This window comes from Phoca vitulina, unplaced genomic scaffold (assembly GCF_004348235.1).
Source record: "Phoca vitulina isolate PV1807 unplaced genomic scaffold, GSC_HSeal_1.0 scaffold12, whole genome shotgun sequence".
NCBI lineage: Eukaryota > Metazoa > Chordata > Mammalia > Carnivora > Phocidae > Phoca > Phoca vitulina.
The window spans coordinates 4,047,599-4,062,993 of NW_022589715.1; the positions used below are offsets into that span (position 1 = coordinate 4,047,599).

The window sequence follows — 15,395 nt, forward strand, 5'->3', positions numbered from 1 at the left end:
ATTGAAATTTCTAGGAATTCACATTCAAAATCCTTGGAAATACATGTGGTGCTCAGAAGAGCACAAAGACAACGCATGAAATGTCCCCTGAAATCCTAGAAGTTGAGCAGATACATTGAAGACATTGATGGTCACAAATCAGGACCGTCACAGATTGGCAAGCAAACACACACACACACACACACACACTCTCTCTCTCTCTCTCATAGCCCCCACCCCCCAACCCCCCAACTCAATCCTCATCCTCACTGTAAGGCTGCATTTGTATTTTATTTTAAAGGCACCTCTCATTCTCTAGCTATTGCCTTCTTGATGGTATCTGTTTTGTTAAAAATCCTGAATGTTCAATGGAAATAGTTCAGTACTGAGAATGGAATATTTTTCAATTCACATTTGAATAGCCAGGTTTTCTTACATTCAGATTTTAATAAACTAGAATGACAGTCTTTAAAACAAGCATGCTAGCCTCTAATGAATATAATATATACAGTAATTTAAACATTTAGAACTATATATTATACTGCAAAAGCAAACAGCACAACACTCATCATACTCATCATTACCTGCGGTGTACACTACCTCTAAAAACAAAAATACAAAACAGTAAAATGCACCTATGGTTTATATATATATATATATATATATATACACACACACACACACATACATATATATGTATATATATATAGTCTATATATATTATATATATTCTTACAATATATATAATATATATTTATAAAATATACATACATTTTAGACATTTTCAAATAAATCTTTATCATTATCTCCAAAAGAAATTTATAGCAAGAATACTGAAGGAATGAAAGTCAGATAAACAAAAAATTTTTCACAAAGTTCATTATCAGTGATGCAGCATAATTTCCCCCCTTTTAGTCATAACTAAAATGATTATAAAAGCTAAATACTTTGCATAACTAATTATCTGTTTAATGGCAAAAATTGCTAAACTTGTTCAATAGAAAAATACTGAAGGTCATTATATCACTTATGTTAAATATCTGTCTAGGGTTCGAGTAGCAAATGAGCTCCATATGACATCTGGGTTTTGAGAAGGGTGCTGCAAGCTCCCAGAGATGTATCCACAGCATATGAAAATAGGGCAGGGGACCCACATCTCCTGCTGATTTTCATACTATCCCAATATATTTCATCCAAAATATTTACAAACCAAGCACTATGAAAGCATTTCAATGACTGTTTGAATCTTGAATTTGTTCATATTGTGGATGTTCATTAAATTTTCTGTAGGCTGGGGGGGGAAATCAGACACATGTCTATGCTTCTATCTGGTTGGAAGACAGCTTTGGCTCATTTCTGGGCTGAGATCACACAGTGCTAGTGGAGAAAAATCTCTGTTTCTGTGTACAGTTTCCAATGGCACGCACTGGCTTGCTAAAGAACTTTCAACAGTTCCAACATTTGCACTACAGTCTACCTTTCTCATGGTCATTTTCCACTCACTAACAGAAAAATTTCAACCATGAGGTATAAAATGCAGGGGAAGAGAATGTCTTGGTTTTGACAATTTCAGTGGCATAAGTAAAGCAGGCACTGAAGACCTTGAGAGGTAATTAAAGCAGTAACTGGTAGAACAATAGCTTAATCTGTCATAAATATGCCAAGTAAGGGCACCTGACTGGAATTTTCCAGTATCCCTCTATAAATGTTAGGTCAGCAACACCATTTTTTCACTAATTGAAGAACCAAAAGAGGAATGCACCAAACAAAATGTGGAATTCTGTATCTGCATGGGAATAATATAAATGTTCACCTGGTAGCTCAAGTCCAGGTCAATTCATTTGATTATACAAAGGAGTCCCTTGAGCCCACTGTTAACCAAAGCACAGATGAAATGAAAAGGTAGCTGAGTCAAAATATTAAAGCATATCTGTCTATCAATCAGGCAAACCGAGCACACATCTTTAAAGAAAATCTGCCTGTATACTTCAGAACTCGAGAGGCAGGAAACAGAAATTTTAAAGAAAAATTGTCAATTACTATCCATATCACCACCAGAATACGTTTTCAAGGAGTAGATATACATATCATCAGAGGTGTCATTGTTATGACAATGGACTATGTGGGGAGAGGAATGTAGTAATTTTATTAAAAGATTAAAATATTTGTGGATATGTATTTTTAAAATCTGAGAACTATCATACATACATTTTGCTGAAACGTTGGGCATTAGTAATTTATTTCTAATTTCTACATTGGTCTCTGACATTTGGGGCAAACAAGAGAGTGTGAAGACAGGTGAGACAGTTGTAGGGATGAGGTCTATACATTAGGTCCAAAGAGTGGGGTCATGGGAATACCAAGAGCTGGCCACATGTGGGTCACAGGCTAGGTGAGCTCAGGGAAGCCTGGTCCTTTATGACAGTTTTCCCCAGAAACGATATTGATACACTGTCTATTAAAACATGCTGTGTATTCCAATTAAAGAATGGAGGAGGGGTAGGGGCAGGGAAAGAGAAAGAGAACTCTTTAGCCAAGGTTATGCACTGAACTCTTCCATCCAGATTTCCAGGGGGCTCCCATTCTTGGATATATTAATGGAGGACTTCTGGGGTACAAAATAGTTGGCTTTACTGCAAAAGCAGGTACCTGACATTAACCAAACCCTTTGGGCTGTTAAAACATAATAATTATAAACTGTTTTGGTAGATGTCAGATAATTTGAATGTGAGAGACAAAGAAAGAACAAGAGGTCATCTGAAGCATGGTATGTGGGTTGTGACAAATGAGTACTCACAGATAACTTCCGTCTTTTCAAACCACTGAAAGGTAAGATTTCATTGATATGAGATAACCACTCTGATACTATAAATATCACATGAATAAAGTGAATTTTTAAAATTAACAGAAATTATTATAAAGATATGCCCTGCTTGCCCTTAAAAATAAACAGAATCTCAAACCTGAATAAGTTAAATCCTTTAGTAAAAGCAGACTCTATCAACTATTCATAATGGTGACTCTTTTTGACAGCTAAACTTTACAATGGTACCAAATCTATTTTCAAAAATGTAATACAATATAGAAATCTGCTTACAAACTAAATATTTGTTTAGTATTTCTGAATAATAATATATTTAACATATTATTGCATTTCCTTTTTTTCCCCCCTTAATAGGTAAAACGCTTTGCCAGGTGCTTTATGTGCACAGATGAAAGGAGAGCTAAATTAAAACTCATTTGAACACTGTCTGGTCATTATGCACATAGGGGCTAGTACAGCAGATGTGGTCAAGATTACTGTTTTGACTACCTAATGTGTTTAACAATATTTCTCAGGGGAGAACTAGGTCTAAATTTCTGTTCTTCCTCTACTCATTCCCAGTCATCAAGCTTTTTAATTATCCCTTATAGCATGCCCTATTTACTCAACAGGGACAAGCCAAACTTATGTTCGCTCAGGCCTGCCTAGCGAATTAGAACAACCTCAGAAATAAAAGCTCCTATTTGGGGGAAAATTTGAAACAGTTTTCAGGCTCACAGATTCAGCTGAGCTTGCAGCAACCTGAACAAACCTTAGTTTTAGAAAACAGTATACGAATTGCAAAACTATACTTTAACAAATGTTCTCTGTGCTCCTTCAGCAGAACAAAAGGGCAGGATAGGCTGATTCTTGCCCTGGTCTTCTGTATCTCTTTTGTGCAGTTGATTATTTATAAAGAGCTAGAAGGTGAAGATGATGCATTGTGTCATACAAAGACTTTAGCCAGGGCATCAGCCCCAGCACTGGCTATATAGCATTTGGATGGGTGGAAAGCTACATCATGAATGGATTCTTCAAACTTTTTCCGATGAGCTGTAAACTCTTGGATACACGTTTTACTTTCTAGGTTCCATAAACGTATTGAACAGTCATGACCTGCATCAAAAGAAAAGGAAAAAAAAGAAAAGAAATTGAAAGGAAACATTACATTAACATGAAACTAATAAGGATAAATAAATAATCCATAGTTGAGGTACTTACTCCCAGACATCAAGTACAAGCCATTAGGATCAACTGCTAGACTTGTAACAGCTTCTAGGTGGGCTACCATGGAGTGGATGAGTTTGCCTTTGGAAAAAAGAGATTGTTGCTTTTTATTAATGGCCTTCCTCACCCTGATCACACGCCAGCTCCCTTGTTACATGATTTCTCCAGTCACCCCTCTCTGTGGACCTACTGCCTCAATAGCTTTTCCCGTAACAGCTAAACAATGTGTCTCCCTCCCCATTCCAGCCACGGTAATGATGAAAAACAAAAGCTCAAATTTCAGATTATATTTTTGTCTTTCAAATAACAACATAAAAGTCAGTCATTTCTACACAAATATTCTTTTAAGTCATGTTCATTAACTAAGACTCAGACATTATTAATCAGCTACTTTGTATCCTTTAGCTATAGGCAAATTATATGGGTTGTGAGAACAGAAGAGACTGAGACAAAGACAAAGGAACGGAGAGAAAACCTGGCCACAATTTTGGTGGAAACAACACATAGAAAGGGATTAAAATATTAAATTACTCATCACTCACAGCTAAGCAAAGTCAGCAAAAATCAATAGCAGATACTCAGGTAAATATGGCTGCTAATATGGAGTGTTTTTCTCCCAACACAGCTCCTCAGGATTTTCCTTTAGTGAAATGCAATTCAATAAAAAAATGGGAAAGCCCACATATCCTAATTCAAATCAATCAGGACCAGACAGTCAATATTATAATACAGAAAAGAGTAGTCCATGAAAAATTGACTCAAGTAAACCAAATGACTCAGGGTTTCCATCTCTAACACTAAGGCTATTCAAACACTGAACAATTTTAAACAAAATATAATGATTATATGTCTCTACTTCCAACATGTTTCTACTTTTCCCCAATATATTCACAGCAAGAGATCAGTTTTATTGCTATTTGAATGACCTTTTCATTGTGTCCGTAGTCATAACCTTGGCTAGTATCTACTAGTATTAAATAAACCAAGATGATTCTATATGCTACCATGAAGACTAGTTCTTAGCAGATCTATACAGAATGAACAGAAACTGAGCTGGGAGAGTATCTGTTTTCATGCCTACTCCTGGACTATATTACCACTAAGAAACACCCAAATCAGGATACTTATGGTGGCGTTTGTTTGTGGGTTGTTTTTTTTTTTTGGTTTGGGGGGATTTTTTTGCTTTATCACTGATCACTTTGTAATAAACACTTACCTGTATTGTTATCATAGAATTTGATGTGCCTGTCTTCATGAGCAGTGATGCTGATGGGAAGAGTGGGATGGCTGATGACTCTATTTATTTGGCAGGAAGAGTTGGCTGCAAAAAAGAAAAAAAAAGAGCAATAAGTTAGTCAAAGCTACTATTTCTTCACACAAGAGAACTGAATACTCACCTAAGAGACTAAAAGAGTAAATGATGTGACTTTAATTTGTCTTTAGTTCATTTATTATGTGACTATTCATAATTTCAATGTTAGGAAAGAAGAACTGCTGAGCAATACCATACTGACAAATCTAGAGGTACGTACAAATGAGAATTTTCTTTTCCACCTAAAATCAATGGGTGCCTCCCAAGGCTTAGCCTAGGGTCACTAACATTTCTCATTCTCTGATGACTTGCGATACTTCTGCTGCTTTAATAAAGTTCCATCATTATTTACATGTAGACGATACCTAAATTTATTTTTTATTATTATGTTATGTTAATCACCATACATTACATCATTAGTTTTTGATGTAGTGTTCCATGATGCGTTGTTTGAGTATAACACCCAGTGCTCCATTCAGTACGTGCCCTCTTTAATACCCATCAACAGGCTACCCCATCCCCCCACCCCCTCCCCTCTAGAACTCTCAGTTTGTTTCTCAGAATCCATAGCCTCTCATGGTTCATCTCCCCCTCCGATTTCCCCCCTTCATTCTTCCCTTCCTGCTATCTTCTTCTTTTTTTTTTTTTAACATATAATGTATTATTTGTTTCAGAGGTACAGGTCTGTGATTCAACAGTCTTACTCAATTCACAGTGATACCTAAATTTAAATCTCCACTCTTTCTAGATACAGAGCTCTTTGTCACATGTTTATCACCTCAAGACAAATATGACAAAGGGAGCTTCTGAGCTCTTTAATCTCTTCCTCATCATAACAGAAATGGTCATCGGGCCACATGGGTGGCTCAGTTGGTTAAGTATCCGACTCTTGATTTTGGCTCAGGTCATGATCTCAGGGTCGTGAGATCAAGCCCCGTGTCAGGCTCAGTGCTCAGCAAGGAGTCTGCTTGAGATTCTCTCTCTCCTCCTCCCTCTGCCCCTCCCCCCCAACTTGCACACACACATGCGCGTGCATGCTCTCTCTCTCTCTCTCTAAAATAAAGAAATAAAATCTTTAAAATAGAAACGATCCTCATTTGACAGTCTACCATGTTTGGAATCTTAAAATAGTCAGCATCCTATTATGTGCACTATATAGTAACTTTCAAAGAATTTCAATTATATGCACAATGAGACAGGCAGGCCACATGTCATTAGGTCCATACCACAGTGCATGAACCAAGGTCTAGAAAAAATTGTGACTCCCTCAAAATCATGTGACAAAGCCAGTACCAACCTCTATCCTAACGAGATGGTTCATGCAAATCACAAAGCTGCCAAAAATGGTACCTAAACTATCAGAAGTAATTCTAAAAGTCTTTTATCAAAAGGAAGTCAATCATTAAAAGCCTTTTAATTAGTGAGTTTTGTTAAGACACTTTATTTTTCTTTTAAAGGAAAAAAATCTATATATATATAAAGGTAATACTAACTTAAGATATGTCAAAGTTAAAAAAAAATCATGTTATGGTCCAGGGAGAGGAAAGGATGCTCTTCTTATAAAGTCCATTACTGGGACATCTGGCAAGTTTGAATATAAACAATAACTTAGACAACAGCATAGTGTCACTGTTAAATTTCCTGATTTTGATAATATGCCATGTCAGAGAATGTCCTTGTTCTTAGGAATTACATGCTAAAGGATCTAGGGGTATAAGGCTATGATGTCTCTTTACGTGGTTCAGAATTTAAAATTATACACATATACAGTGATAAAGCAAATGTCACAAATGTGGCAAATGCTAAAAAATGGTGAATCTGGGTGAAGGGTAGCTAGTTTTTGTACTATTTTTGAAACTTTCTGCACATTTAAAATTATTTCAAAAAAGAGTTAAAATTTTTTCTAATCTCAGAATAGTTATTATGAATTTAAATTCAAACAGAAAATGTAAATATAGGTAAAAATAGCTGTAACATTAGTGTACTCTATTAGATTTTCTTGTGGTTCCTAAAAATATGACATCTTAAAAACTGAAGATAGTCTTTTTCCAGTGTTAAGGGCAAGGGACCACCCAGCGTGTTATCTAAGAATAAAACAAAAAGTCACTTGACCATGTGAAGTAAGCTCTGGGTCAGTTATACTTGATTTAAATGGTCCTAAGCAAAGAATTTAGTTTCAAAACTCAGCATACAGATTTTTTTTCCCCCTCTGGAGATAAAACACCATGAACAATATCCTCTGTAGGATCTAGCAGGAAAGTAACAACAGAAAAGAAATACTTCAAGTAAAATATCTCATGTATTCTGAGAGAGAGGTTTCTGAGAATAGCTTCAATTGTGTTGAGATCCAGGAAATAATTATGATAGAAATCAAATGGAAGCAGGCAAAAGAGTTTTTATACAGTAATACTTTCAAGGAAGTTCTCCACTTAATGGTAAATCAGACAAGTAAGCAAAATGCAAAGAACACTAGAAATCAATTGAAGGCCTACCAACCACCATTCTAACAATGAATCTAAATCTTCCAAGTATTCATATTCAGCTTGCAACTTAGAAATGATTTACTTTTCACTGGATCGACAAGTACTCAATTACCTGCTTCAACTACCTTTGACTTTTTCGGTCAAATCACCATTGACATTAAAGTTTATTCTGATTTTTAAAACAAAAATCCTTTATCCTCTTAAATTCTTTTTTTTTTTTTTTAAGATTTTATTTGTGGGAGAAAGAGAGAGGGAGAGCACAAGCAGGGAGAGTGGCAAGCAGAGGAAGAAGCAGGCTTCCCGCTGAGCAAGGAGCCCAACGTGGGACTCAATCCCAAGACCCCGGGATCATGACCTGAGCCAAAGGCAGACACTTAACCAACTGAGCCACCCAGGCACCCCCAATTTACTTTCACCTTGAAACGTGTTTTTGGTCAGAACTTTAAGAGTCTCATGCTCTACCGACTGAGCTAGCCGGGCTGGTCAGAACTTTAATTTAAAAAAACATCTGCTAAATTCCAGAAAAGAAGAATGTAGTCAAATATAAACAGGTAGGGGTAGTCATGGTAGAAAGGAATAAAAAGACTGTATTACACAACTCTAAAGTAATAAAACTGATAATTTAGGAAAGGTCAGTACATATTATTATAATTCAAAATAATTCTCACTTATTCCAATAATGCTGCCTTTGTTCAAAACATTTTTGGCAGTTTTCTTCAGAAAATGCTTCCAGTATCAGGTAAAAAGTTGACACACTTAAGGAAAAAAAAATGGGATTGCCAGACTTGACATCTTATTAATTTAGAGCAGTCATTAAAAATCAATATTTAGCACTCAGGACATTCAAAGAATTGACCACAAAATCTGAAGGTAATTCCAAAAATGTTCACATCTTTCTTAGTTTTATATTGTTTTCTATATTTTACTACTGTAAGCTTTAGGTCATATATTTAAAAATGAGTTTAAGTTTACTGAGAGCCTATGTTTCTTGGCACAAAAAGAATTTTTTTCTATTCCATAATCTCAGTTATTTTTTTGCCTCTCTCTTTTATATCCAAATAGTTCAAAACTCTCTTCATGTCTACTTCCCAAACAATTCTCACAGGACCTCAGAAAAGAACAAAGAACAACAGACTGGGAAGAGAAAATGAAGAAAGCCAAAATGGAATGAGGGAATTTTTTAAGAGAAAATGAGTAGAGGCTTCCCTCTACGAAGGAGAGAGAGAGAGAAAGACACACAGAAAGACACACACAGACACACAGATGCATACATGCACGCCGGGGTAAGTCTTTTTAAAGCAAGTTCTCAGACTAAAACAAATAGTATAAGTATACACAGTTTTCTTTATCAACTGCATCCTAAACTATCACTGTCTGGATGAAGCCTAAAGATAGAAAGCAATGGTTAAAAAGCCAAAACCACTAAAATTCTGTAGTTATCTTCTTCACAATCTGAGAAATTATTTCCTGACTTTCTGTATCCAATAAGAAGCTTCATATCTGAGATTCTGAGAGGCACAACTTGATCTACATTCTCATCAGGCTGTGCCAAATTACATTATTAATGCAAAATTAAGTTCTAATAGGCTGTGTCAAATTACATTATTAATACAAAACTGTTTTAAAAATGAAATCATGAGAAATGAAAAAGATTTTATATTCAGAATAAATATTATTGTGTTCAAATAGAATTGAAAACTAATCAGTTGGTATAAAATAAAATTTGACTCCTCTTTGGAAGTCAAATGATATTCCAAACAGTATAGTTATAAATGTGCATAAACTTAACCCAAAGTCTTAAAAATCAATCGTAAGTCATTATATCCTTCTAAGTCACTGTGTTCTGTGATTTAAAAGGCAGAACTCTTTATAATAACAAGTATTTTTTGGGGACGCCTGGGTGGCTCAGTCGGTTAAGCGGCTGCCTTCGGCTCAGGTCATGATCCCAGGGTCCTGGGATCGAGTCCCACATCGGGCTCCTTGCTCGGAGGGGAGCCTGCTTCTCCCTCTGCCTGCCTCTCCCCCTGCTTGTGTTCTGTCTCTCTGACAAATAAATAAATAAAATCTTAAAAAAAAAAAAAAAAAAAACAAGTATTTTTTGTAGCTGACTCTGGTAGTTATAATTTTGATAAAGCTTCAAAATTTGATCCAAACAAAGACTATTTAAAGTTGGTATACATACTTGAATCTAGGTTGGATTCTAAAGTGAGAATGCGCTGTTGCGTTTCCATGTTAAAGATGCTTGTATATCCTTTGCTGAATGATGCTACCATATGGCTTGGGTCACTGCTCACTAGATCCACAGAGGCAGGGATTCCCAATTCTAAGAGAGTCAGAACATAGTCAGAGAATGGTGATTAGAGGGTCTACTTGAAAATGTCCTCATAAAATAGCAAAACAAACAGTCACAAGATTTCCTTAAGAATTAAAGAAGACTCAACATTAGAATAAAAATTAACTCATAGCCATTCAATGGACATTATTTGTTACTTTTAGCCCTTATTTTGTTATTCTTACCTGTTCAGCAAGTCTTCTACCTGTTACTCAGCTAAAATATTCATAGAATGCAGGCCTTTACTCAGAAAATAAATGGAAAACATGTATGGACTATAAGTTTTGTTGCTTCCACCTAACCGGAGGCTTAAACTGGCATGGTGGGAATTCTTTACTTTAAAAGCCCATCTCTTACTAGGAATTTTAATTCATCAAAAATATGGAATTAAAAAAGTAAAATTTCAAATTATTATTATTGTATGTAGAGTCATACAAATATAGATGCAGGCAACTCATCAAAACCCAGACACAAGTTATGACAGCTCAAAAATAAAGAAGGTATTTTTATCTATCATCTAGAATAGGGTAAAACTTGGTTAAACTTGGAGTGTATTTATAAACAGAATAGAACGATACGTATGAATATAATCTTATCTTTTGATTTGGCTCAAAATCTAAAGTAAGCAAACAGTTCAAAAATGTGTATCTTACGGAAGAAGACAGATTACTGGCTAATGAGCACAGACAAAAAGTGCTCAAAATAATTAGCCACCAAACTAATGCAAATTAAAACCACAATGAAACACTGCTACAAACCCGCCAGCATGGCTAAAACTAAACAGACTGACAACACCAGGTGTTAATAATTAAGGATGTAAAGCAACTGGAATTCTCATACATTGCTGTCAGTGGTGTAAAATGGCACAACCACTTTGGAAAAGCTTGGCAATTTCACATAAAGTTAAATACACAATACCACTTCTAACGCCCAGCAACTCTACTTCTAGCTCTTTATTAGCTCATAAAAAATACATGAATGTTCACAGCAGCTTTGATCATAATAGTCAAAAACTGAAAACAACCCACATGTCCATCAAGAGATAAATAAACACATACACTGATTTAATGAAATACTGGGAAGGACACAAAGAAACTTTGAAGAGGTGAAAGAAATGTTCTAGATCTTGATAGGTGCAAAAGTTACGTATTTGTCAAACTCAACGGAACGTATCCTTAATACCTGGTTTTTACTGTATATAAATTATATCTCGATTTTGAAAAAACATTTTAACGTGTGCTCTTTCACCAAATACTGTGCTTTTAAAAATCATTAAGCTGGAAATTCAAGCAAATATACTTCCATTGCTTAAAAACACCCCTTCAGATTAAATTTAAACTAACAGTTTGTAGAATCGTTTACTTATTCATTTGCTTGTTGTTACAATAAGACATCTTATAAAAGATTCATTAGAGTAACTTTTAAAAAGTCTGTACCTTGATTATCGTTAAATACACTTAGGGCTGGAGCAACCTCAGTCGTATTCCATAAACGGAGAGTGCCGTCTGCTGAGCACGACAACAAGCGCTGATGGGCTGCACTGTAAGCCAAGCCCCAGACGGCATCCGTGTGGCCGAGGAGAGGGCCTCTTAACACAGAAGGATCTATACAAACAGCAAGAATGCAAAATCAAGAGAAAATAAACAAATCCTAATGGTACTTAGATCCCAGAGAAACTAAATATACAGACAAAAGCACCTGAGAACAGTATAAAACATGCTTCCTAGTTTCTGTTATTTTTCTGAAATGCTGCAATAACTAAAAAGAGGCCTGGAAATATGCAAATGTAGAGTCTAGAGTTTATAAATTAAAATTTTTAAGTATATATTTCTCTCCTTAAGAAAATGAGGTATTTCCCTCTCCCCTCCCTTTTTTCTTTCCACTTGTCTAGATTTTTTTAAAAAGCATGTTAACACACATCATTTGAATTTTATCCACCTTCAGAGAAGCCACAACTCTTCCCTGAGGAAGTGAACAGAGATCCCTTCCTCCCCTGGCTCCTTCGGGCCACTTCTCCCCCTGGACCCCTTATTCCCAGGAGCAACGGGCCTCTGCTATTCCGAGTGGACAGGAACGGAGACCTAGAGGAACCCCCAAACCCTGCAACAGCAATAACTGACATGTGAATGATGTGCATGAAAGGGAGGGAGGAAAGAGGAAGGGGGATCACTCAGCAGCACCATTTCATAATACAAGTCAAACTGGAAACTTTCCTTATTCCTCCGCGCAGAGACTCTATGAAGCAGTACTCTCAAGATGGCTCACACGTGTTGAGTTTAAAATGCCAATAATGTTATCTGTCCTCTACCTTCTCTCTGTCATACCATAAAATATTTATTGGAGACACAATGTGTCAGGGACTATGCTAGGTGCTGGCGCCAGCCAGATAATTAAGACACAATACTATCCTGGTCTCAAAAGACATTGTGGTAAGTATAATGATGGTGACAGAGACACCAGTTTCCATGGAGGGTAAGTGGGTGAGTGAAGCCTCCCCGAGAGATGACACCTGAAGCATACAGGTGGCGGCCAAACACTAGAGGGAAGCCACCGCTGGCACAAGACAGAAAGCATGACATGTCAGGGAATTTATGAGCTTATTCAGCCTTATCCAAGTGTGAAGTTTGAGGCAGGAAGTAGAGGAGAGGAGGAGGGTAGCTAGTCTAAGGTGGGATTTCTACAACATATTAAGGTACTTGGAAATTATTCCGAAGGCAAAATGAACCACTGAAGGGTTTTCCAGGAGCAGCTGGGTGAAGTACGTATTTAGTAAGGTAACCTTCACTGTAGTGTAGAAGACAGATTGGAGAGAATGAAGACGAAGGCAGAGGGACTGCTTCAGTAGACTGGGAGAGTGATGATGTAGACCCAAGAGAGGGCCATGGTAAAAGGGGCAAAGCAGAAGGGGTAAATTCAAGAAAGAGTTAGGGGGTAATATCAAAAAGACTAGGTAATTAATAAGGTGTGGATAGTAAACAGAACAAGGCAACAAGGATAACTCTTAGGTTTCTAGTTTGGGTAATTTTGGTGGTGCCACCATCTAATAAAGAATATATGGGAGAAGAAACACAAAACTTATGCGGATTTATGGGCAATGAGATGGCCACTTTGAAATGTTCTGTAGGCTTAAAGAAGAGATTTATGAGTCAACAGCATGTAAAACCACAGAAGTAGATTCAGTTTACAAAAAAATATGTGTACAAAGCAAAGAATGAATAGGGTCTGGACCTTGATAAATGCCAATATCTAAGGTGGGAAAAATAAAAGTTCATGAAGGCTAGGAAACAGAAATTGTCACAGACTTAAGTGTCGAAAAAGCCAATAGCAGACAAATTTCAAAAAGGATGGAGTGGTCTACAGTTTCAGAGAGCCAATACATCTAGTAAAACAAGGACTGTAAAATACCCCTTGGATCAGCCAACTGGGTAGTCACTGACAATCTCGTTATATTTAAGTGGGATAGCCAGAAGACAGAATGCAGATGGATGATGCACAGGAAAAGGACACGGAATTAGTAACTCCTGACTGTGTTTTCTAGTCATTACCACCAAAGAGACACAGATGGTAAAGGAAAGAGAGACTAAACAGACACTAGAAAGGAAAATGGAGTCAAGAAAAGGCTTTCCCTTGCTCAGGATCGGAGTTACCTATATTTACTTACATGCTGAGGGGATGGAAAGGGAGAAAAGAGGGCAAGGTTTAACATAAGAATGAGAAAGAGCAAGAGTGAGAGAGAATCAAATGCAATCTCAAAAGAAACGAGAGAATGAGGTCAAGAGCAAAAGGGGAAGGGTTGGTTGGCTTGAGACAGAATGAAGACAACTGATCCTCTTGATAGAGAGAGAAAGGAAGTAAGGAAAAACATGGAGAGGGTTTACCTTTCACAAAATATATGTTAAATGCTTATTAAATAAATGTTGGGAAAAATTTTTGTTCATTGATTTTCTTATCTTTACTTAGGTTTGTAATAAAATTAATCTAAAGTGAAAATGAAAATAAATGTGGTTTTAGGACAAATATGACACTCCACACCATTCTAGAATTTAAGAAAGAACGTAAGAGGAAACCAAAATAGTTAATTCCTCAATAGTTTTGCAAGAGAATTTATGGTAACATCTAGTGATAGATTATAATGTGGATTTATGTTTCATTGTACTATTCCCAAGACTAAAAGGGCACTTCTTAATTTTTAAGGCCTTTCAAGTATTCTGGTGTCATAGAGTTTAAAAAATCATTAGCCTCTACACACTCCAATAATAAATGAACATTCATTTTCCTTCAGTTGTTTGTCAAGAATAGTAATGAATATGTAGTAACAGTAATGAAACATGATTACAGATTAGTAATAATGTATCAAGTAATGTACAGATGCCTAAAATGAAGAAAAAAGTTGTTAATCAGGCCAGCATTTCCAATCAATAGAACTTTGGGGGGGGGGGGGGGGCAGGAACTGTTTTTTCAGGAATAACACATTCTTTTCTTTTTGCTAGCATATATATATCAAATTATTTCCTAAATACAAGAGTCCTTTTTAACAAAATAAAGACCTTATTCCCTATTACCAATTTACTTTTTTAAAAATCTCATTTTATCCTTATATATGCTATGTAAAATGTGTAAAAAGAAAACAATTTATTCTTTCGTATCTTCAGGGAAACACCTACCATAGGAGTCATAGGGATCGATGTTGGGGTTGGTGGTATTCCAGCCCTGGATCAGTCCGTCAGTACCACCACTGTAACACTGCTCACCATTGCTGCTCATTACCACACAAAGCACTGGACCTCTGAGAGATAAAAATCAATTTCTATTCCCAAAAATCAGTCTGATAATAGGACTCGTTAGAAATAAGAATGCTTAATTATTCATATGGCTTTCTATTTTTCTGCTTTCTACGATGAATAAAAATAGTATAAAAGCACTGCTCATTTTTCTTCTTCTGCTAAACCAGAGATTGGTAAACTATGGCCTGTGGGCCAAATCCAGCCAGTGGTCTGTTTTTATACAGTCCTCAAGCTAAGAATGGTTTTTACATTCTTTAAGGGGTTATAAAACTAAGCTAAAAACAAGAATATACAACAGAAAATACATGGCCTACAAAGCTGAAAAAGTATTCACTATCTGACACTTTATATAAAAAATATGCCAATCTCTGTGCTAAATCAAGTGAATTAGTATATTTCTTAAGCTTACCTGGAAATATGAAAAGCATGCAATATGTGGTCATAATTTAAAAATTCTCCATATTTTTATCTAGAT

The 15,395-nt window shown here is 36.1% G+C and overlaps 1 protein-coding gene across 1 annotated transcript in view; it reads right to left on the bottom strand.

The window, feature by feature from the left end:
• Nucleotides 1-756: 756 nt before the first annotated feature.
• The window catches only part of STRN (striatin), a 93,213-nt gene continuing 78,574 nt past the window's right edge, over nt 757-15,395 (bottom strand). Inside the window, exons 13-18 of the mRNA XM_032410291.1 lie at nt 14,801-14,922; nt 11,573-11,740; nt 9,987-10,127; nt 5,226-5,330; nt 4,004-4,090; nt 757-3,898 (exon numbers count right to left, since the gene is read on the bottom strand). Of these exons, the coding sequence (XP_032266182.1) occupies nt 3,729-3,898; nt 4,004-4,090; nt 5,226-5,330; nt 9,987-10,127; nt 11,573-11,740; nt 14,801-14,922 (793 nt within the window). The 3' untranslated portion in view covers nt 757-3,728. The remainder of the gene's footprint in view (nt 3,899-4,003; nt 4,091-5,225; nt 5,331-9,986; nt 10,128-11,572; nt 11,741-14,800; nt 14,923-15,395) is intronic.